The sequence below is a fragment of the Tursiops truncatus genome, chromosome 1, assembly GCF_011762595.2.
Source record: "Tursiops truncatus isolate mTurTru1 chromosome 1, mTurTru1.mat.Y, whole genome shotgun sequence".
Taxonomy (NCBI): Eukaryota; Metazoa; Chordata; class Mammalia; order Artiodactyla; family Delphinidae; genus Tursiops; species Tursiops truncatus.
The window spans coordinates 14,827,458-14,853,269 of NC_047034.1; the positions used below are offsets into that span (position 1 = coordinate 14,827,458).

Below are 25,812 nucleotides of genomic sequence, written 5' to 3' on the forward strand. Positions count from 1 at the left end.
CAGAACCACGTGCTATAATCTTACCCAAAATGCTGGCAGTAATATTTCACTATATTTTCCCATAAAGACATAAAATTAATTCTAGAATCATAGAATGCCCCACATGGAAAGAATTCTAGAGATTAGTCTAAACCTCTTGGTGTACGTGTGGGAAAGCCGGGGCCTTACAATGACAATGTTAAAATTGTGACCTAGATTTTCCTCTTTAAATTCAGTCCCACAGAGATGTATCGGGGATGCAGTATTTCTCAAAAGGCTGTTGGCACTCCAAAATAGAGAATGTGTAGTTTAAGTGAGTCAGTTAGTTTCTTACCTTCAAAAATCAGTGGAACAATTATTTAGGGTTTTCAAAGATCTGAATGTGATAATTACAGTATTAGCTCATGATATATTGTTTTTTTTGGCTATATACCTGAAGATAGGGAATACACTTCCAATGGCTTATCTGGTGTTATAGATATTCCTGAATTCATATGTGACAGAAACATAGCTACAAAAAATATGACAGCCATTATCGGGAAGCCAATTCCCTGTTTCCCAAGCATAAGCACAACATTTATAATTATTGAATAAAGACAGATGTTTAAAATAAGCTGAAATTTAGATTAATGAGACAATGGTTGTTTACACCTACAGCCATACAGGGAGCGCTGAGGTACTTATATAAATCACACTAAAGTAGGTTTTTTTTTTTTCCTCCGCCCAAAGTCTCTTATGTTAATCTAAAATTTCTAAATACTGAAAGAAAATCTACAAGCTTTTTGGTATGTTTACGAAAAGCATTAAAATATTTTCATATTGCTGTGTTTGAGCAGCTTAAGAAACACAGGTTCCTGGCAAGACTGAATCTGCAACTTTATTGCTGTCCTCCAAATAATGGTAAAAAAATGGAATAAAATAGCATCATATTGACAGTCTCAAACAAAATGCCTTTCTGAGTGGTTTATCCCAAGGTAAAATGGTGGGGCTTGCAGGCTGGCTGGATGAGAGAAAGGCCATATTTATACAGCACAGGACGGGCAGCACAATTTAGACATTAAAATAGTCCCTATAGGACTTCGTCGTTACTCCTTTATTATGGACTCTGATTCAATTAATTTTCCTTGGTATTGAGACGCTGAAAAAATGTTAGAATTACTTACAGGAGAATTTTGTGAGGTGGAGAAATTTTTAAGAAAAAAAATGCTACAGAATACTATGCTAGAAAAAAGAGAGGGTTTGTTTGACTATTTCTGGCTGTTAATACAAGAAAAATAAACTGACTAGTTCTATAAACTTTTTAATCACCCGTCATTGCTTGAAAGTAGGTCACCTCCTCTGCCTCACAGCAGAGAATGTGGAATACAAATATCTCTATATAAAAACATTAATGATTATACTTCTGAACAGCAGCAACAGAAATGCTGCTACTAATTAATTCGGGTAAACTAAATAATAATCTATAGCCATAAAGTATACATCTAACATCCAAAAGTATAGAATTTTAGCAATTTTGATGATAAAGTTTTAGCATTGCTCAGCATTCATGATTAATTAATAATTCACAAAAAGCAATTTGAGACACGAAAGATATAAAACACACTGCCTTCATTTTAAAAATAATTAACCAAGTAAATGTTTTACATTAGAATCACTATATAGTTTCCAAATAAAAATTCTTCCCAAACCATCACTGCAAAATCTTTCATCTAATTATGAGAGGTGCTCTAATGGGAAGTCCATGCAAGCTAATAAATTCTCAGAAAATTTCTATCCCATCTCCCACTTTGGTTTTCCAGAGAGCAGGGCACGGGGTTCCTCAGGGTTTGTGACAACGATGCCATTTGTCACAGAGAATCATATTTTACAGTTTCACAGGGGAGTAAGCGAGAAGTGAATGGTATTATAAGGAAGAGGGGTACGTTCGCCATTAAAAGTGTGAAATGCTAAATGCCATCATGAAGACAAATAGGAAAGTACAACTTCATTGTTGAAAACAATCCCCCTCCTATCAGTCCAAGGATTCATGCATCAATATTGTAGATGAACTGTTAATTACAAAATCAATTAAAAATTATTTCTAAAAACAGTCACGCGTCCCTGGCTCTCATGGGGGCAATTTGGGCAGAAGGTCTCATCTCACTAGGACCACGCCAAATCACAAAGTCGTCATCCACAAGTAAGCAAAAGCAATCTGGTTTTTCATTTTTCAGCGCGGCTGAGCCCAGTCTGAGATTGATCGTCACATATGGCCCCAGAAAACAAACTGTCAATACCTTGAATGCTGCAGAATTTGAACAAATAGCCGTCCGCCCATTCAAGCCACTCATTGCATCCCATTTAACAGATTTTATTGACAGTTTCCTTCTTGTAATTAAAGGGAAAACTACTGGCCGGCAACCAAGATAAAGTTCAAAGATAGGGTCAAAACAAAAGCAGATGGAGGGGCACGGTGTGACTGTCAATGGTACATAGCATCAGAGCGTGTTATTGACATGCAGGTATCTAAAGATCAGCTCGTCATTAAGGAGGGATCTATCCTGGACTTTATGCAAATGCTAAGAGAGACTTAAGACCACAATCAAGCAGCAGGAGAGGCACAAAGGGAAAAACAACAAAGCACCAACGATTTTTACTTATCAGAGGTTGCTCCCTATTTTAGTACGCTTCAGTTCTCATGTAAAGACCAATTTATTCTCATAATTCTTAACCCTTACTGCATAGGTAATACCCTCGAGGGAAATACTCCTTCAGCAGAACTTGACTTTTAGAGGATTCCAGAATGGAAGAAAACAGAGTATTCTCTGATAACCAAAGTGAAAGGCAACACTACACATATTACTCCAATTACCAAATTTGCATTTGGGGGAGCGGGGGAATGATTTGTATTTGTAACTCACACTTATTTTCACTTGTGCAAACAAGACACAGGAGCTGATTTGGTCCTGAGTGTCCATTTACACCACATGCACATGAGTTTTTGCTGTGCCACGGTTCATGTTAGTAAGTGAGTTAGGCGGTGGAAGTGTCACAGCTTTTAATAAACAAACAAAATAAAAAATAATTCCCTTTAAGTTGATATTTCTTTTCTTCTAACTTTTCACTAGAAAGCTACAATGACTATAATTTTGCTGCCTCAGAATTTACAACTGGGTCTAGCAAATCCCTGAAGAAGAAAGAAGTTAAGGCAAGGGGTAAAACTGACATATTAGAAAATGCAACAACGGGCCATTGTCAAGATGCCAACCTGAATTAGCAAGAGCGATTGCTTTGAGGGTGACAAATTCTTCTTTCTCCAGCTTCATGCTCTTGTATTTCTTTACCAGCTGCAGGATAGCATTATTTAGGTCAAGAAGGCCTGCTAATTTAGACTGGTCTTCATCCATTATATAATCGTCTGCATAGACAAGTTCATCCTCAAAGGAAAGAGATCGGTACACGACACCGAGGATCAAAATTTCCATCCAAGCACTCTGCAGAAGGCTCATCTGGTCCGCCAGGGACAGCGTGGAGAAGCCTGCATGGGAAGATGGGCAGATCGAGTTACTTTAAAGCCATCATTTCATAATACAACGCTAGTTTCATACGGTAGTCGTCTTCTGCATCTGTGCTCAAAATTATGCTGAGCTTTGATTAGCCACTCTTAAAATTTCCCCTGATCATTTTGCCAATGGCAAAGTAAAAGTCACAAACCAGCTTCAACTTGTTGGCATTGTCTCAAGGTCTTATAGACACAGCTGAGAGGAATATAATAGAAAAGAAGTAGTTTTGTTTCTTTCACTTGAGAAGGAACTACTGTGTAATGTTGAAATATACTTGATTTCCAGGGGAAGTCTTCATGACTGTCTTACAGGAAGTCAAACTTTCAACTACCTCATCTCTAAAAACTACTACTCATAAACACCATGAAAGTAAAAAAACAAAAGCCCCAAATAAAGGAAAACAAACAATGTAGGCCACACAGCAGAGTGCAGTTTGGAACCGTTTCTCTGTAACAGTCACAAGCACAGTGAGTATGGAGTATGCTTACACCCAAAAGAGCCTTCGTAACTGGGTATTTTGCCCCCCTGATATCTAGCACGAATTCCTTTTTTAAATGGTGATTATTGGTATAAAAGAGGGTAGAATCTTTTGTAGCCTGGCCTCCTCACCAAATAGAGAAGCCACAATTTATTCTTGATATTAAGATCCAGTTACTAAAAAAAGTTAAATATGGAGGCAACAAGGTGTGATGGACAGAATATGAGCAGAACCTGATCCTGAACTTAAATGCTGGCTCCACTGAGCTACTGGCTGTTTCACCTCAAGCAAGACAATTTCCTTGTACCTTAATTTTTGTTTTGGGGAAATATAAAAGAAAACCCAGCAAAACACTAATATATAATATGCATTCCATAAGTGTAGCTGTATGATATATTATTTTTATCTGAAATACCTGGATGACTGCTCAATCCTTTACAAAAATCTGGTCTGCATTGATGCATAGATGTCTAAAGTCCCTTCTGAACTCAAGAAAACACAAGCAAAAAAAAAAAAATTAAAAAGAAAACGTGGTTCAAGAGGGAAAGATGAAGTAGTACAATTAAACTTACTTAGGAGTAAAGATATATATTTAAATTTTAGAGGAATTAGACCCAGACTCTAAAAGGAAGTCTTAGTGGAGAAACCTGATGATCAACCACATACTTTTTCCTAAAAAAAGAAATGGTTCTTAAAACTTCACTTTCATTTCCAAGGTTATGCTCAGGAATTCCAAGGGTGACCAACCATCTCTATGGTTTTTGAGGACAATGGGACCATGATTTAAGGTCCTGCTACCAATAATTCTACAGAAGGAAGGAAATATTAATAATGCAACTTGTGATATTAGCAACTACAGCACGGTAAAGAAAAGGAAATGATTTCCTGGCCTGCTGGAGAAAACTAGTGGTTTGCCATTTGGCACCATTAACTACAAGTGTTTAATAAAATCATCAAGAGGGATTAAGTCAAGCTTTTCTTAAGGGGTTTTAGGGCCTGTGTAAAAAGCATTTCTTTCATTTTTTTATCAAGCCGCTTACATGTTACTTAACTGATCTTCTTTCAGACTGGCTATGTCTTTTTTTCCATTCTTTTTTTTTTTATCATTGCAATGTGAGGTTACATTAATAAACATCCTCTTGGCATTAGAGATGTAACAACTTTTAACAGGGATTCAAAAGAGAAGAAGAATGATCTAATCTGAGTAGGTGCGGTTCCATTTGCTCTTGAGGTTGTTTTACAACAAACAAACCAAAAAACAAACAAACAATATTGCTCTTTTTTTCTCTTCCCCCATCGCAAGAAAAAGACGTCATGCAAATTCAAATATCTAAGCTAAGAAAAGGGATGGAGTAGGAATTTCTTTTGTAAATGAAGCAGACGAAAACATAATCATCTAGAAAGTTCTGAGCAGAAAGGGATGGGTAGTTTCCATTTGCCTTCGTTTCCTTGTTCCTTTTCCTGCTCCCAAGCAGCAGTTTTTCTGCGGCAGCAGATGGACAGAGCGCATAGCCTGCAGCACCTTCCTGTGACAGCCCTATTCTCCCTCCCAGACACTGCTGTTAGTAAATAGATTTACACATTCTCCAATCTCCACACATCTTTCTGCCGAATAATTAAAAGCAGGATGATTAGTTTATTGAGTGGAAGGAGGAACTTTTTTATTGAGGTCCATCCACGATTTTATCAGGGCCAGCACTTTTACGGCTGTCAGGAGGATGCAGGCCTCCAATTTTTCTTATCTGCCTGATTAATACAAACGCTGTTTCAGGACGCATTAATTAACAGATACAAATCTACGTTCTCATGGAAGGATCAATACGGAGAAGAAAAGAGGCATCAATGTGAATTTAGTGCTGATGATGGAGAAGGCGCACTATCGACATTTACGCGCACGGAAACTTTAAAGTTGCACGGGGTCCCCTTTGTCCCTGTGATTTACAAATGAACAATTTTTCAGCCATAACAATGTTTCACACATTTCTTGGGGGTTTAATTAAGCAAAAACAATAACATTTCATTTTTTTAGGTTGATCTTGCAATTTGATTCTTCTAGGTGGATGGCTGTGTGTGTGTGTGTGTGAGAGAGAGTGTATGTAAACCAAACTTTTCCTTTCAATTCTTAATGAAATAAAAAGAAGGAAAAGGGTAAAGAAAAGGTTCTCCTTTTGGGGGGGGCAGGTTGGGGAGCACATAAAGATGGATACAGCACAAAAGGTCTTTTGGATTGCCTCAAGTCTATTTCAAGCTGATTAGAGGAGGTATAATTTTTGCAAAACCATAGGGAAAAGATGACAACCCATCCTTTACACAATATAAAAAAGTCTGGCCTTTTTTATCTCTTCTTGGTCTAGAAATAGCTGGATTCCAACAGTTTAACCCTTTCCTCCCAAACCTCTGCAATCTAGAAACTGTCACAAAGAGCTGTCCGGCCCAAATGCCTGGGTAACAGCCTTGTTAAACAGCCTTGTTATGAGCTAGCTGTGTTCACCTGAGCACTAAGGAGGCTGAATACCTAATCGAGATGATATTTTAATTCCTCAAAAAATTTCTCCCTGGCCTTGAGGAGTGCTAGTTCTATTTTACATTCATAAAGACACGTGGATAAAATGATAATTTTATCAGTCGTCCTGAGCAAAGTATAACAACCTAAGTGACCAAGATCTAGATGAAAATGTATATTTTAATAAACTGAGTCTAAGGAATTTTCTAAAAACACTATGGCTCCATTGGCACACGTATGCTTGCATCCAAATGATAATTACTTGTTTGTGCTTTTACTGGGTGGTGTTTTATAGCTCTTGGGCTACAAGTTCGAGGTCCTCAGCATCTATAACCTTTAGCTATCTTCGGAGAGAAACCTCCTTCCGAAGTGAAATAGAACATGCTTTGCAGTGGTGTCATTGGAACTTCATGTTTTGTACCTCCCAGGATCTTAGTCTTTGGTGTGTGACAGGTTATAGTTTTAAATGTTCAGCCATATTACAGCTTTTTAAAATACACTGGTATCATGGTACCTTTTTTCTTCCCCAGCTCCAGCCCATTCCATGCATGTCGCTGACAACCCTGATCTCTCTTCATCTCCATCCTAGGATCAGTGCCCTTTAACGTATCTCAGGCATTCTGCAGGCAGAACGACTCGCTACCTTAACCCACAGTTAAATAGCGTGTTTATCTGCAATACAGTGTGCTCCAAATAAAGCAGACGACACTGGGGCATAACATCATTTGGAAGGATTGGAAAGCTTCTCAAGAGGCAGGTACCCCTGAGTAATAGGCTGGAAGAAACCATGCTTTGTGCCAACCCCCTTTCCTTCTTCTACTGGAAACTTCGGAGGTTGACAGTGGTGCGACGGCACTTGTCAACCGCTTTTATTTATTTATTTTTTCTTAGCCCAGCAAACGGATTCACTTTGCCGTCAACTTACAAAAAAGGCTAAGCATTTGAAAGTGTGAAGGGCAAAAAATATCTGACGGCTAGTCTTCAAAAATACACTTTCATTTCAGAAAGCATAAATGTTTATTTCCTGAACAGAGTGTTGACAGAAATAGGCTGCCGTGAAGGCATTTGGGTTTAACCCCTGCTAGGCATTTTCTTCTCAGCTGCTTCCTTGAAACAGAACAAGGCTTTTAAATCTTCAGGGTGTCTGTTAATATCACTTAATCATGGCATTGATTTGCCCGCCCACAGTTTTTTGAACTGTAGGGTCTCTGTTCCACCAAAAATGGACACTTTTCAGCAAATAGCATAGCATGCTAAAATTATAATTCTGTCATAATGACTCACTGAGATGACAAACGAAGTTCGCTGAGAGAAGCTGACTGAGCAACATGGCGTCAGCTAGATGCTTCTTCTCCCATATTAATAAACCTAGTGTAGACAGGAACTAGGGGAGAAGAGATAACAATAGCACGAAAATTTGGTCTTAGTTATCAATAAATGCACAGATGCATAAGCCTTGTTAGTGATAAACTTTCTCTTTTTAAGTCAGCCGCTCTTCTCAAATAGCAGGAGACATATCATTTGTTCTACGATTCACAAAACACACAGCTCTGGGGCTTGTAAAATATATATAAATTAAGACCTTTTTTCTCTTTTTTTTTTTTTCATAGAGATGGACTTCACGGACTAGAACTCAGTAGAGGCTAGAGGCAAGCAACTACAGATGGTCCAGTGCCAAAGTGAAAGCTGGAATAAACACCTGGATCTACCGGCAGCATTTTCTTTAAACATTTTCTTTATGAAAGATGATAATAATTATCTCTATTATATTATAATATCTCTTTATTATATTAGTACCTAAGCATTAGATACAATACATACAATGCTACCCTTTGAACCTTTATCCTGTTAGCCTGACCCAGATATTAATAATTGAGATTCAATAACAATTGGTTTGGGTGACATGTAAGAATAACTGACAAAAACGGGATCACTCCTTTCTTCCCAATTTGATCATTTGTTTTAACATTTGTGGATTCCGTAAGATAGCTGTTTCTTTACTTCTGTTTTCATACTCCAAGTGGGGTTCACAGAGATTTTATGGAGCCATTATTTTAAAATAGTGGCTTCATGGGACAAATGTGAAAATCTGAAAGACAGAACTCAGATTCAAAAATTACTCTGTATCTATGTGGGAGAACTGATGACCATCTATATACAGTTTAGTATAAGATCTGGATAGTTGCGATGAACTGAAGAAGGAGAGAGTAGAATTGGATGGGTAGCATCCACCCGTTCAGGGCACAATTATCACTGTTCACCGAGCTTACAGCTTTGACCGGCCACTGACCACTCATGCTGATTATGTGAACAGCCAAATAAGTTTGCAAGGGCACCGAAACTGAAAACACACCCCCATACCCCCATGGCACTGATGAAATGCTTTCTTTCGTAAGAAACAATTGTTTCTTATTTCCCAGTCCAGCTTGCTAGAAACATTAAAAGTGTAACAGCAGCTAAGGAAAAATATTCCCAGGTGGCAGCATAGGAAAGCCTCAAAATGATGATAGGAATTTTTTGTTGCTTTGTTTTTGTGAGTGGGCAGTTTTAAACAACTGCCAAGCTTCTTTGAAAAAAGGACCAGAGAGAGGGCAGAAGAATACAAAATAAGAATACAGAGAACACCTACAGGGAGGGTACAGCTTCTCTTTGCAAGTCCCACTTACCTACCCTCTCTGAATGCCTACAGAGGAACAAATAATTTCTTCAGTCTTTCCCAAACTCCTTCTGACCTGGCCTCAACTTTACTTCTCTCCTTTCATCTAAACCAAGAAGAAAGACAAATTGTTGGGGAGCATGGAGAAGCTGCTTTCAAGGAGGGACATCTAATAGCTTTCTTTACCTACAAGCTTTTTTTTTTTTTTTTTTTTGTACTAGTTGAAAACAAGAAAGTTCTGCCTGGAAAACTCTCCTTTTTGATGTGACTTAAATTTGTTGGGCCATGAAGAAAAAAGGAAGGCAGCACCATATAATATAGGACTCTTAAAACAAAAATCTTATAAAAGGGTATTGTCAGTTTCACTTAGGGATTAGATAGATACAGAGGAGGGAAAACCATCATTCTGAAGCAACATTTCTGATTTGGAAGAAAAGAAACTGTGCTTGAATCTGCCTTGCTTTCCCCAGTGGGACTGGTCAAGAAATATCATCATCGTGCATTACAGGGCATGGACCAGTTGTCCAAGGAAAATCAGTCCAGCCTGGGCACCAGATGTGCAGGCACCATCCTCTTCAGGAAATTCCCAAGGAGTCTTTATCAAATTGGGTCTAATTCTTGATGTAAAAGTCAAACCTCCAAAATAAACTCAAATCAACTCTGTCTTGAACTTTGGGGATCTGTAAGGCTGATAGACATTTCCGCAGACTTTTGAAGAGTATGTAGGAGACTTATAATGTCAAGTACCCAAAAGCTAAGGGTTTACTGCTGTGGAGTGATAGATGAGGGAAGAGGCTGGTGTGGGGAGCAGTGACCTTGAGGTCGGGGGATCTGGGTTATGGTTCTACCCTCGCTGCGACCAACGGTGTTAACTTGGTCCCTGCTGTAAGCGGACTTGTGGCCCTCCAAAAGCTGTTGGAATCCTAACTCCCAGGACTGTGAATGTGACCTTATTTGGAAACAGGGTCTTTGTAGATGATCAAGTTAAGATGAGGTCATTAGGGTGGGTCCTAATCTAATCTGACTGTAACTTCATAAAAAGGGCGAAATTTAGACTCAGAGACAGACACAAACAGAGGGAAAACAATGTGAAGATACACAGGATGAACGCCATCTACAAGTCAAGGGATTCTGGAGGCTACCCGAAGCTAGAAGAGAGGGATGGAACAGATCCTTCCTCATGGCGCTCAGAAGGAACCGACCCTCCAGACACCTTGATCTCAGACTTCCAGCCTCCAGACACCTTGATCTCAGACTTCCAGCCTCCAGAACTGGAAGACAACTGTGAGACAGTCGTTTCACCCATCCAGTTTGTGGTACTTTGTTATAGCAGCCCCAGCAAACAAATACAGACCCACAGCTGACTCTTCATCTGTCAAATGTGAAATGTGGACCAAACATCTCTGAAGGATCTTCCAGCTCCAATGCTGTCTGACTCAGAATAACAAACTGAGAGCTACTTACATGAAGCACGAGGCTGTGTGGGTATCGGTGAGCACTTCCCACGAACATCACTGGGTTGGGAGTAAGTCAACCTAGCACGGGGTGCCACCTCTGCTACCAACTAATCATGTGACTCAACTTCTCCAATTCCTGCTTCTCATCTGTAAAATGCGAAGGTGGCAAAAATCTTCCAAAAGTTTGGGTCTAGCCCTACGTTATTTAGGTTTCCAATGGTTCCACTGTAACCACTGATATTTAGTGCCTCTATGATAAGTAAAGCACCGTGCTCAGAACCATGAGATGATACAATGCCTGCCCTCTATAACTTTACAGTTTAGTAAAAGTAGATTAAAGCACAATGAGGAGAAGTAGGTAGGCGCCATAAAGAATGACCAAAGTGAATGTAAATGCAGAGGAGGAAAGATGGGTGTTTGGTTGGACACATCCTCCCAAATGTACCCAACACTTTCTCTCCTTTTCTTCCTCCATGGTTTTGATTTGGGCCCCCATCTTCTCTTTTGGGATACAGGGACACCAAAATCCTCATGTCTGGTGTTTCCTTTTTCCATCCTACCTGTGGCTATTCAAGCATTCTTTCAAATATGAAATCTAATTATGCTATTCGCTGATCAAAACGCTTTACTGGCTTCCACTTCTGAAGGACAAAACTGAAACTCTCTGGCACAATATGAAATGTCTTTCACTACGTGGCCCTTCTCTCCCTTTCCTGCCATACTTCCTGAAAAATCCTCCCCTGGGAAGTCCTCCGTAGACGGCTTAACACCTTGAAAATTGAGCCCATTTTCCCAACCCCAACGAGAAACCCCACAACTTCACTACTTCCCAGATTAACAGCATCACCATCCCCCAGCTGCCTCACTCCTAGCCTTTCAGGGATCTGTCACCAAGTTTTCTCTTTTTGTAGTTCCGACATCAAGTGCACACATTTCTTTCCATCCCTACTGTCCTTATCAGTGTTCCTGTGTAGCATCCAGGGGCACTGACAGTTGTAAGTTGTAAACAGGATAGTGGAGCTCAAGGTAAAGACATAAGCAAGTAAAGGAGTGGGTGTGATGATGTGCTGCCTAACAGGTATATCTGTATCCTTCTCAGTGTGTTCCATGATCTCTGAGCTCTTAACAGTGGAGACCTCCTCTTCTTTGCTCCCTGCTATATCCCCAGCACCTCCATCACTGCCTGCCACATAGCATGTGCTTAATGAACATGTGCCCAAGGAATGGATGGAGAGAAAATTCCTTAACAGCTCACGGACTGGCTTTCAACAAGAATGGAAGGCTAGCAATAATATTCCAGAGAAATAAAAATTCCAGATACCAGGTCCCTCTCCCTCTCCACAAAAATATTTGAATGCTTAACAAGACAACTGCCTAATGTGTTTTCATAATTCAGCAAGCGTTTATTAAGGCACCGGTTATACAAAAAGCTCTGCTTAAAAGTGCCTATATAGTATATAGGATTTTCTCTGGAGCCACTTAGACTCTGGTAAAGTCCTGCCTAAATTTCTCAACCTCAGCCAGTTCTTTTTTAATTTGTAATTAAAGTTGACATTTGAATCATATGGCCTAACTACTTCCTCCTATATTTACAAGCAACTATTCATAACAGATTCTGTGATGATGTCATGACTTTTTTCTTTTATTATTTACAAGTATCTGTAATTAATTTCTCTACTTTACCTTAGTTGTATAATTATTTTGACAACGTGTAAATTTATTATCTGGAGCTAGTATTTTAATCCTCTGAAATCCTAACTTAGGTCAGGAACGAAAGAAAAAGCTCACTGCTTCTTTCTACTTGCGGGAATAAAAATCTGTATGTCTACAGTTTTTACATAAATTCTTAGGAGACTCCAAATCTAGCTTTGGTAAAGTCCAAGTAACTGATAAAGACATTTTCTACACTTAAAAAAAAAAAAAAAAAAGGCAAGCAGATTGAGAAATCTTGTATATTTTTTTTAATCATTATGGGTTTCCTCTTCCTAAATCAAACACAGCAAAGAAAAGGAAATGCAATAAAAATGCATTCACATGCGGCATCTCCCTTTCAGTCCACTTTAGAACAATGGGTTCTCACTAAGTAAATACTCACTTGTCAGAGGTATCTGCAACATGACAGCCATTGGACAGCAACGAGGGAGCGAGATGGCTTCCCACTTTAAAGCAGCAAATTAGACATTTACAGGGCTTCCCCAGTGGCGCAGTGGTTGAGAATCCGCCGGCCAATGCAGGGGACACGGGTTCGAGCCCTGGTCCGGGAAGATCCCACATGCCGTGGAGCAACTAGGCCCGTGAGCCACGACTACTGAGCCTGCGCGCGTCTGGAGCCTGTGCTCCACAACAAGAGAGGCCGCGACAGTGAGAGGCCCGCACACCGCGATGAAGAGTGGCCCCTGCTTGCCACAACTAGAGAAAGCCCTCGAGCAGAAACGAAGCCCCAACACAGCCATAAATAAATATAAAAATAAATAAATAAAAATGTTACCATTCTTTAAAAAAAAAAAGACATTTACAAACAGCAAAGATGGTACTTGTTGGTTATGACCTTTCACTGTGTCTGTACAAGTAGGTGCTAATGTAATTTAAATGTCATTTAGACGTGTTTCAGGTTTATCAAACTGGTTTGTATAGCCATTCTTATGTAATAATTTTGAAGGGGAACCATTTCCACCTGCTATAGGAACAAGAATAGCTAGAACCAGCCCTGTGCAAATATCTGGGCAAGTGAAGGAAGATCATGTACGTTAAGAAAAATCAAGTTGGACCTTGAGGAAATCAAGCAGGGGGCTAAAAATATTTTTAATAAGTCAGGTAGTCTGTTCACATTATTTTTGTATGAACTTTGTTTTACCATTTTTTGTACGTAGCTATTTAGCTGCGAGTTTGGATTAATGGGCACACAAATTATGTCCCTTGGAGACCAAAATTCTTCATTTAGAATAGAAATATGGGAGGAAACACAAGATGAATTTTGGTAACATAAATTTTCAGATCAAAATATATGTTTTCTTCACCATCCAAAGTTTTAATAAGCTAACAAATAAGTTATTAATAAAGTATGTCATTTGTCAGAGTTTAGCAAGAGAGAGATGTGCCTCTAATCCTGTTTAGAATTGTTGGAAAAACAATCCCAACTATAATTTGGGGTTAACTTTTTTTGTTAAACAACACATTATTGGCATTTTTACTTTCCTTTATAATTTCTAATATTTGATGTTTAATCTGTGTTTCTGACCTCCAAATATAGTTTAAATTAAAAAGAAATTTTTGTGAGTTTTTCTTTTGCCCACATGGAATGTAATAACTTTTTTAAAAAGATGAACTGCTTCTCGTGGGAACATTCAACCATTAAAGGAAATCTATAAATAGCAACTTAGCCATGGCTACTTTGTTTTGTTATTTGTGACATAACATAATATTCTTCTATTGAAGAATCTAAAAGCATATTCCACATATTGAATAAAACAGGAGTAAGCTGTTAGAGTAGATCAATATATATATATTTATATACATTAAATAACTCAGTTTTATATACATATATATATATACACACTATATACATATAAAACTACACAGAGTTCGTATATATATGAATGAGTTAATAAAATGAAAAAATGAGAAGGGAAGGAGAAATGGTCAACCCACCCTAATCGGATTTTGAATTAAATGCTGCCTATCTAAGAAAGGTAAGTGTTCAAAGTTTCTCCCAATGCACCTGCTTGCATAAATGAAGGCAGAATTGCTGCCTTATGGCTCAGGGTATTTAGTCAAAGGAGTCTTTTTGTTACCTTTTTCCCATTTGTGAAGGCCACACCTACACACACGTGAAGGCACAGAATGATGGTGGCATTGTGAAAAGCTGGGTGATTTCCTGAGCTCACCTAAAAATTTGCAAATTTTATTTCAGCTACCAAATTATAAAAGAATAGAGTTGTGATCATCTTGTGTGCTTTCACTTAAAGGACCAAGAATTGATTCTCTCTGGGATCTCTACGAGAAAATCACTTCTAATTTCTATATTAATTTTATACAACGTGCCCTCAAATCTTTTCAAAGATACCTAATTAGTCCCTTGATATAGAAACACAAATTCCAACAAGAGCCCTAATTATGAGAGACTTGCTGTTTGTGGAATTAACATTAATTTCTCCACTTTTCTCACGTTTACTACCTACAAGTGAAGCAGAAAAAAAGGAAAAAAAAAGAAAATCCTTCAGGTGTGCTTTTCTTGATTTTCCCCAAGTAGAAAGATACTACAACTCAGTGTCTCCAACATATGCCCTGGAAGGAAGAGAGGCAGGGAAAAAAAAAAAAAAAACCAGACTCAGGAGGTCTTCTGCATAAACGCAAGTTAAAGGATTTACAGCTCAGGCCATTAAAAACAAAGTGTCATATGTATTGACGAACGAACTTAGAAGAAATATGTTCTCCATGAGATGCATGCCACAGATGTGAAATTATAGCACCCTGACCCTGAAACTCCACATTCAAATAGTATTAGAAATCCTCACTATCTATGCTTAAAGACCTGGGCATAATTTGTGCTCTGGACAGCATGGAAAAACAGCAACTCTGAATTTCTAGCCCTGAGAGTTCGGTTTAAAGTCAGGCTCTCACAATATTTTTCTCTGGGGCTAATGAAGATCTGTTTACAAATATTTACTCCCAAGTTCACGGCTGGTGTTTGCTGGCTCAAGCCGAGCTAAGTCATTACGGCTTTGGTACAGGATCCACTGGGGAGGCTACCAGTTATCTTCTCATTGACAACAGAGGCAACCCCTTCGATTCCTCTCTGCCTCCCCTTCTTCCTCTCTACACTGCCCCCCGCCCCGATTTGGATAACTGGCCAAGTTAAAAAGAAACGAAAAACGTGAAACAACACAGCTCTTGGAATTTCTCGACCACATGAATGCAGAATCGTTATCAGTTGTGAAATGCTGCCTGTCCTATTTACCACGAATACATAATATACAAACCAAACCTGCAAACCTGCACCTCCTATAATAACTCTTTCGAGACACTCTTCCATTCAAAAGTAGAATGGAGGAGGGAGATGTAGCTTCCGTAAAAGGCTCTCACATTTTAATTCCTCTCCTCCTGAAATGAACGAGCGCACCCACTGCACAGCCTCCCAGTCTCCCTGCTTTGATCTGTTGGGAAGGATATTTATCTTTGTATTCACTATCTCACCTCTCCTCTTTGCTGTGACCAATCCCTTTCATGTCACTGAGATCCTACAAATAGATCCAGGAAATCCTAGAAACTCCTGTATGAGGTTGATTCAAGGAAATAAGCAAAGGGTTATTAAATAAGAGTTACCATCCGGGGATGAATCTTGTTGGAAGTTGCACCGTTTCCTAACTCCATTTGAGTAGCATTAAGGCTACCTCTGCAGGCAGAGGCTCTTAAACGTCTGCAACAGTCCAAAATGAAAGAGGGGGGGAAAAAAAAAAAGGAAGAAGAAAAGCTGCCTGATTCTAATACACCTAATTAGCCATCGGCAGACTCTTAATTGCATACATTAGGATGATTCCATAGTGGAGATTAATTCTAAATATACCCAAGCAGCTGGTTAAGATGCCATGGATTACAGTGTGGACTGTACTTTTCCACTTAATTAGATATCAAAATTAAGCAGCAACAAGCATTTTGACATAACGGGGATCGAGCCGCTGCTTGGTATCCCAGAGCTGCACTAAAATGACCGCTAAACAGAGCCGCACAGATGGAGAGATATTAAATGCCGCACTGGAAAGTAATTTCAAATAATAAAATATCAATATTTACATTTTAATTACCCCTACTGAGAGCCGCTCTGTCATTTTCACTATTGCCGACGCAGCAAGGGGTAGTGAAATGACATTGCAGCTCTGGCTGCAATGACTATTTTGTTTCCATTAAAGAATGACAAGTGTTTTAGAGGCAGTGACACTCGGTGTGTGAACAAGAATGACAGCAGATCAGAAAATTCCTATTAAGGGACTAAATGCCTCAACAAGAGAATTGACTCTGAGCCACAGCTCTTCCTTGAAGCACATAATCCCTTCCAAATTTTCTGCTGAAAGTTTATTATTGGGGATGCCCAAGGGAAGTTTTAGTCTCCCATGAAATATTTAGATCGGAAAACGTTATATGATGATTGCCAATTTAAAAACAATAATACTTGACGTGAACAAATATGCAGGAGTTCTGTGTAAATCACAAAGATGTTGGGGGTTTCTTTTTAAAATTTTCTGTCATTGAAATTGACAATACCATTGATCACATTTCCTTGGAACGTATCTATTTCCTATCAAATACATGGATGAAAGCTTGGGATATGGCTTAGAAACATCATAATAAAAATGCTGGGCTTGTTCGCCCTGGGTTTTCATTAGTATTTGGTTGTAGGCAGCCATCTCGATCACAGTTTTCTTGACATGGAAAATAAAGTAAAAACGGTCACAATTTGTATGGGTAAACGCATACCCATGTGCATGGATGGTACATATTTTTCTTTAGCTTTTAGTATTATTTAAAAATGGCAAAGTCCTAGCGGCTCTTAGAGACCCTCCCCAAATTTAATTACTCTTTATGGGGTGCAAAGATGAGATTATGGAAAAAAAAAAAAAGGTATATATGAGATGTGACATGCTGCATTCACAGGATAAATGAAAACAGTAAACTCTTCCTTTGGGGATGACTGTCAAAACTGTAGAGCTCTTGAAAGAATTTTAATGCCTCAGGATATGAGAGAGTGTATAAGAGAAACTCCTTGGTCACTACAGCAGGCAGTTAACTGACCCCCTATCTCAGAGCCTGCGTTTATTTAACGTGTAGAGATGAACAACCATAAATGTGATGAATGGCTATAGCGGGAGCCTGAATAGAATTCTTCGAAGAAGAGAAAAGGGAAGTTGGGGAGTGATATAGACCCTTAGCCCTCTTCTACTCCCAATCCTTTTAAAATACCAGTTTTGAAGTTGGAATAAAAACTTGATAACAGGCATGGTAGACTAATGCCAATTCTCTAACTAGGAGATGTTCCTCTTAACACAGAAATGGAAGTGCCTGGGAAAGTATTTCTTAAGCATCCCTAATGCTTTTAGGACAAGACAGATCCCCATTTCTCAGCTACCAGCACCTTTTAATTTCTGAAAGAGCCACGGTTGAAAATCTTAATTAATTGTTCCATACTGCTTCAGGATCATTATGCAATGTAATAAAGGCCGTGTAATTATGAAATTTTACAGCCATTACCAAGGCTGATGGCTCGTATTTCATCCTCAGCTGGACCCGATGGCTTTTAGGCACTCGGCTCCCCTTTGATGAACTACAGACAGATCTATCAGGCCCAAACAATATCCAGGCGAGGCAGCTGTAATAGCTACCTACAGATGAAGCCATAGATAAAGATAAACTATAAATCTACACACACAAATGCAGGCACGTCGCCTGGGGATGACAGAGAGAGGATGAGACACTTGGGAAAGGCAGGCGCTCCCACGAAGGTGGCCTCCTGCGCTTCTCCTGCATTCACTCCAGAATGGGTTGGATTTCATAAAAGACAGTGAAACCCAAGTGTACATCTCCTTTATTGTCTGTATCTTGAAAGAAAATGAGAGAAGGCAGGGGTGTGAGAGTGTATCCATGAGCATTGTACTTAGCGTCTTATTTAAAGGGCAGAAGCTACTCAGATATGCTAACGTCCATTTCAGTGGTGGAAAAACAAAAGGCTAGATATTTAGCATTCTTTTTTTTTTTTTTTGCCCGAATATAACACTAATACAGCAATTCAAAATAAGCACACCTCAACAAATCAGAGTGTAGCTCATGAGTATCTCTTTTAGAGATATGAACACACTGAAAGGCAGACGGGGAAGATATAATTATATTCATGTATAACTAAAACTTCTGCAGCTCGAAAGTGTTTTTCATTTTGGCATGTAATAATCCATATAGCCATAAAACCATGGTCTTCTTCATATATCAGTATTTCCAACATCGCTCTTTTTTGTGAATTACGCATTTATGTAGTTCCTTGTAAACAACAAGTTAAATGGAAAAGGTCCACCGAGGAGGTTCATTCGACAACCGTAAGGGCTACACTCCAGGGAGCATCGAGTTCAACCCTGCCTTGGGATACGGCGGCGACTTCCGTCCTTATGATGGCATCAGCTTCATGCTGGCTCTTTTCATGAATATGACCAGACAGCCAGTCTGTAACATATCCAGGGGGGAAAAAAAGCCCATCGAGGGTCAATCCAACTCGTGCTGCAAGGTACAATGGTGGACCATCTCGGGCAAGAAAGAAAAGTAGAAGGATGTACCTAGGGTGGTTTTGAGATTGAAAACTGACAGCCGGGTAGGGTGTATGTGTACAGAAGAGGGCTGGTGCACATAAAAAAGGATGTAAGCTAGGTTTAAGTGGCATTAAGTCTCTGGAAAGCACAGCTTGAAACTGTTCACTAGAAGTATGGATTAAGAGTGAGAAAAACTGGTTTCAGTACAATCTCATCTATTAACTAGCTGTGTAACCTTGAGCTAGTCACTGAATTGCTGTTTCCTTATCCCAAACAAAGTTCATTGACCAGATGATCTAGTCTACTGTACACTCCAGATTGGACATTCCATTATTTTTGATGTTCTTTGTTTGGGGGCAGAAAAAGTTATGGACCTAAAACATCCCTTCCATATACAAATGGTTGGTCTCCCTGCCTGAATTCCTTTCTAGGCTTGACTGTATTTTATTTTGCCAACGTGATCTCACCTCCCTTTGTTTTTTGAGAAATAGAGAACGTTGGGTATAGATACCCTTGACCTACTTCTCCTTCTCATCTGTACGAGGACCAATTCCTAACACCTTCCTGCTTGTCTCTAAAGAAAAGAGATTGCTCCTTCTTCCCAAGGAAGGAATTTAGTCCCTTCTGCCCCTCTCCTCCTCCCTGAAATGTTCCGCATACCCTCTGGCACTTGTAACACATCTTTCTCTTGGTCTTCCTGCCTTGTTTCAAGTCGATCCTTTCCACGTGATACTTTCCATAATTCTGTTTGGCTTTTCCTCTTTTCCCTCTACCTGCTCTCCATTTCTATGGGTGTAACAAGCCTGGAATACCAGCATACACTTCTCCCCAAAGAGCTAGACTTTTATAGATCCAACTCCTTGCAGCCATCCCCATTGAAATACACCACAGGCAACTCACCTCAAAATATCTACAACTGACCTCATCCCCTGCCCCCTCTAACTTATCCCAATGGATTCCCTAGAGCATCCCATCAAATACTCAACAAGATATAATCAAAGTTTTGGAGCGATATTTGACTCTTCTCCTATGTCCAACTGTTCCTATGAAATGTCTTTGGGTTCCACCTCTTATTTCCAGTCCTACTGCCTAATCTCACCCTTCATTATCTTCCCCCTGAACTGAACTCGTGGTTTCCCTGACTCAAATCTCACCCCTTCTACATCTACATTCAGCAGGGATCATCTCTTCTCTGCTCTTATGATTTCTCTCTGTGAGGTTCATGGAATCCTTCCCAGTCAGGGCTCAATTTACCATTCTTTATTTCTTGTTAAGAATGATGGTGAAGATAAAAATCTGTAAAATTTATTCAGGACTTACTATGTGCCAGGCATTATGCTAAATACTTCCATTTATGGAGTGCCCAGGCATTAGGGATTCAACAAAAGACAAAGTACTTGTCCTCTGGGGGTTTACATTCAGGAGGGCAGGGGGTGAGAAAATAAATAAAAATACAATAGGTGGTAAAACAGTGGCACAATGGAGGAAATAGCCACAAAACAGAGGGAAAAAATAGGCACCAGAGAAGGGGTGAAAGGAAGGAGTTATGTTAAGCAGGGCTGTCAAGGAAAGGCTCCCTGACATAGGACCTCTGAGCAGAGCTCAGAGGAGAGGAGAGAGCAGGCATGCATCCCTCTGTGGAGGACAGAATGGCAAACACACCCTTGCTGGGGGAGGAAGCTTCTTTTTGTGATACAGAGAATTGCAGAGGCCAGTGCGGCTGGGGACGAAGAGGTGGAGACAACGGTGCTGGTGGGGTCATGGGAACTGGCATGTCACAAAGGCTTTGCAACTTTTTGCAAACTTTTGCAGCTTTTACTTTGAGTGAGAAGGAGAAGACACTGGGGGCTTTGGGCAAAGAGGAGACACAACCTGACTTGCATTTTAAAAAGATGACCGGGTGCAGGAGAGCAATGAGGCTGCTGCAAGCATTTCATTCTCACCTTAAGGGGCAACTGCTGTTCTCTTTCCCACTTTCCACATGAGGCAACTGAGGTAGCAAACCCACTCCAGGTCACATGGCTAAAAGTATTAGAGTTGCAGCCATAAAAAAAGAATGAAATTATGCCATTTGCAGCAATATGAATGGACCTAGAGATGATCATACAAGTGAAGTAAGTCAGAAAGAGAAAGACAAATATCATATGATGTCAGTTGTATGTGTAATCTAAAATACGACACAAATGAACCTATCTAGGAAACAGAAACAGGATCACAGACACAGAGAACACAGTTGTGGTTGCCGAAGGGCAGGGGGCAGCAGGGAGGGATGGAGTCAGAGTTTGGGATTAGTAGATGCAAACTATTATTTATATGGGTAACTGAATCACTTTGCTGTGCACCAGAAACTAACACCACATTGTAAATCAACTATACTTCAATAAAACTCACTTTTTAAAAAAGCACTAGAGCTACTATTTGCACACATGTCATCTGAGTCCAGAATCTGTAATTGAGCCACCATGCAGCGTGCTTTTCTTCCTATGTTCCCATCATCATCTATTCTTTTCCAGACAAGCCACACTGACTTCTGTGCTTTTGTTATTTCTCCCTCCCTCCCTCCCTTCCTTTCTTTCTTTCCTTCCTCCCTCCATTCTTCCTTCCTTCCTTTTCTTTTTCCTTCCTTCCTCCCTCCCTCCCTCTCTCTTGCTTTCTTTGGCCATGCCACGCTTGTGGGATCTCAGTTCCCCAACCAGGGATTGAACCCAGGCCATGGCAGTGAAAGCCTGGAATCCTAACCACTAGGCCACCAGGGAACTCCAGATATTTCTTTACCTTAGTGTAGAATGCCTTTTCCCTTCCTTTCTGTAGGGCAGATGTCTCTTCAACCATCCATACCTCTCTGAAATATTTTCCTCTAAGTATTTCCCTAATGACCTTAGGGAGAGTGATACCTCCTTCTCTACAGTCTTCTCCTCCACTACTCTGCCCATCATCCTATTGTGTTGACACTACTGAAGTCATGACCTTTTCTGTGATATCAAACCACTTATTCATCATGGTATCCCCAGGGCTTAGTACATAGGAACAGTTTTGTTTTTCTAACTGAAATATGTGTGTGTGTGTGTGTGTGTGTGTGTGTGTGTGTATATGTGTGTGTGTGTGTGTGTGTGTGTGTGTGCGCGTCCAGACCTTGCATGGTCTCAGGACCTAAACAGTCTTAATCCACGTTTGGGAAATAACCAAAGAAATGAGTGGTGGGAAGGGCGAGTGGTCACAGCTTGGGTGAAGGCACAAGCAGTGAGTGTGTGAGAAGAGCTAAGAGCAAAATGGCTAAAGAGCTTCCTGACACCTATGCCCCACCCCCGTCCCATTACTGCTCCCACACTTCCCCCAAAAGGCTGGAAATTAGAACACAGTGAAGGCTTTCCTCTGCTGCTGCCCAGCGAGAGGTGACTCAGACAGCTGAGTAATTCCTCAAGGGGAATACAGGATAAGCTTGAGAAGCTGGAAGAGTTTGAGAGCGAAAAAGCAGCAAATGCATCCCTTCGTCCAGAAAGAACATGCTAAAAACCTCTTAAAAGGACCCTAACCATCGTCCTATTCCCCAGCTTAACACCAACCTACTGCTCCACATGCTTGGGTTTAATTCTCCAGCGTGCCAGCCACCCCCATTAACAGCAAAATTGTTTCAAGATAACTCCGAAAAGCTAAATGCCACAGCAGGACGATGTTACCAGGTGTTTATGGAACAAAGTACATACGAGCACAGGATACGAAGCCCTGGAAATAGTCTTAAAAATTATCTTATTGAAAATGCTCATTTAAAAGATGAGGAAGCTGACAACCCTTAGGAAAACAAATTCCATCATTATATGAGACATGTCAGTTAACAAAGAAATTTGAAATAGACGCTATTTCCCCTTCCCTAATCGTTCTGGGATACACTGTCTGGCCACATTGCATGTAGAATTTATGCATTTTCATATTTCTAGCGTATCTCATCCCTAAGATAGAGGAGCCTTGTAAGCCTTCTCCCTTATTAACACTTCCTGAAGAATTCAGATACTGCTATTTTCATGTTCTGAAGAATCTTGGCAAAGTCAATGGACTCAGCAATTCATATAGAATGAAATGGGAGTAAACTTCCATATTCTGTGCAAATGAAAACTCTTACAGATTAGTTATACATATTTTTCACTTATCACCTATTTTTAATTAGAACAAAGAGGTATTACAGACTCATCATTTAAGCGTCCAGCTGAGGCTGCCATGGCCATGCACAAAGGACTGTATTTAATTTTTCAACTGGTCTATCTTTTACACCACAAAGGAGGCGCTCAAATATTCACTAAATGTATAAACTCACAAGAGCAAGCTGTCTATATCAGTCAATACCATGTTTGAAATAATGATGTGTTTTCAGACATCTAATTTCTAAATTCAATTTTAATATAAATAAAATTGCTATTTGCAGCAACATGCATGGACCTGGAGAATATTATACTGAGTGAAGTAAGTCAGACAGAGAAAGACAAATATTATATGATATCACTTATATGTGGAATCTAAAAAATAATACAAGTGAATCTATATACAAAACAGAAACAGATTCACAGACATAGAAAACAAACTTATAGTTATCAAAGGGGAAAAGGGGTGGGAAGGATAAATTAGGAGTATGATAATAACAGATACAAACTACTGTACATAAAATAGATAAGCAATAAGGGTTTACTGTATAGCACAGGAACTATATTCAATATCTTATAATAACCTATAATCAAAACACTCTGAAAAAAATATATATATAACTAAATCACTTTGCTGTACACCTGAAACTAATATTATATTGTAACCAACTACACTTCAGTAAAAAAAAATATTCACAAGGAACTTGGCATTTAACAATTAACAGTAAAAGTATCACTGTAATGGTGCTACACGCTAAACTCCGTTTCAGTTTCTCTAGGATCAAGGCCTGGAAAGTATTTAAGCAATTGAACTAGAGGAGAAACAATAGCTAGAAATAAAGACTAATTCAAAGCCTATTCTATCCCAACGTGAACGTTATTTTATTCTGGTGCTTTTACTAAGGTAAGTTCTTTAGGCAGAATAATTCCTGTTGTGCTCGATTAGGATTTCTTGCTACTTAAAATTTAATGGTTGACGATAGCTAGTGGGAAGCAGCGCGTAGCACAGGGAGATCAGCTCGGTGCCTTGTGACCACCTAGAGGGGTGGGATAGGGAGGGTGGGAGGGAGACGCAAAAGGGAGGGGATATGGGGATATATGTATGCATACAGCTGATTCACTTTCTTACACAGTAGAAACTAAGACAACACTGTAAGCAATTATACTCCAATAAAGATGTTAAAAAAAATTTAATGGTTATTTCTTAAAAAAAAAAAAAATCAAAGAACTTGCTTTTTTATTCCTATTGAAATCTGGCAGTCTTTGAAGGGGTTTCTTTATGACCAGGAAGATGACATTTACTACTGGGGCGAGGGGACAGGGATTCTCTTTGGAGGCAGCAGCACTAATAAAGGTATGGTTCAATGTCCGAGGTATTCGTCCACGTTTTATTAATTAGGTGGAAAGCCTTTCCCACTGGAATAGTGCAAGGTATTTATTAACACTTCAGCCCACAAATAGAACAACTGTACAGCAAAGGAGGTAATTATGAAATATACCAATCCCTTTATCAACTTGGCAGGGACAACCCAAAAGACGGGTTTCTGATTATGATCTTTTTCATGATATTTTAATTGTGCTTCTTAACCTGCTAAATTAAAAACTACAGGGCAATCTCACTTAGATCACAGACAAAGGAGATCATATCAATTTGCAACAAAATGTATGAATGCTCTTATCTGCTTTAATTACACCCAGAACTTAACAGGCAAATTCAATAAGATCACAGAAGGATTGAGAGCTAAATGTTATCTCTCAGCCAATGGCATTATCATGCCCATATGTTGTTACACATTATGGAGCGTGAACCTTTGTTTAATAATAAGTTTAGGAAATAAGGATACTGAAAGTAAAGGAGGCTTGCTCTGAGATTTGAGTCTGTCGGTTATTTTTGTCATCAGCTAGTCTATGTACCCTGGCCATGAAAATAAGATGAGAGACAGACAATAAAAAAGACCTAAGTCTTCCTGCCTCTTAAACAAAGCCAGGATATGGATTCGGAATATGTTTTTGAATTTTTATTTTATTCTCTGTCTGTAATCATTTTTCGCCCAAAATCCTGCCAGAATTAATCTCAGCCAAGCCTTTAGTTCTTCTCAATTAACCCGTTTACTTTTATCCTAAAAACCCTCACCCCAAACCTTCTTATGATCCCCGAGTGTGATTACAGAGCAGGTTCTTGAGAACTTCAACTACTAAGGATTTGAATTTTTAATTCTGTCCACGTCTTTGGAAGCCTAATCCAAGGCCAATGTCCTGGTAATAGTTTGACCTAAAATGTGGTCTTTGGTGACTTCAAGAACTGGAGCTACTACATTCTGTGATGGTACCATCTGCGCCTTTGGGGCTGGATGAGGGGCAGAGAGTTTTCTGATTCTACTATTAATCCTGGTTGACCAATTCCTATCCCTTCTATGCTACGTGCAAAGGAAACCACTCCTAATGCTCACATCCTACTGATCCCCATGTTTTCTTGTTTTTCTTGAACTATTTTCTCTCTCCCTCCCAGAGGTGGGGATTCTTATTTAATCACTTCAGCGAGCTTCAAGCTTTTTGCTCTCCTGGAGGAACAGAAGGATGCACCTTTTTTTGATTCCTTATGAAGTCATCCTTAAAAATTATCAATAACTCTTACATACACATGTAAGTGAGACATCAACATTTAGTTACGCAAAAAGAGGCACATTCCAGTAAGGATGGACGATGCGTCATGTAGATCCTTAGCGTTCTCTACCAGCAACCAACGTAATGGGACAGTGAAGAGATGGACAGCCATTTA

The 25,812-nt window shown here is 39.5% G+C and overlaps 1 protein-coding gene across 1 annotated transcript in view; it reads right to left on the reverse strand.

Annotated features, from left to right (window-relative positions):
* ESRRG (estrogen related receptor gamma) overlaps positions 1-25,812 on the reverse strand; it is a 213,960-nt gene that overhangs the window by 9,196 nt on the left and 178,952 nt on the right. The window contains exon 6 of the mRNA XM_004312775.4: positions 3,227-3,496. Within this exon, the coding sequence (XP_004312823.1) occupies positions 3,227-3,496 (270 nt within the window). The remainder of the gene's footprint in view (positions 1-3,226; positions 3,497-25,812) is intronic.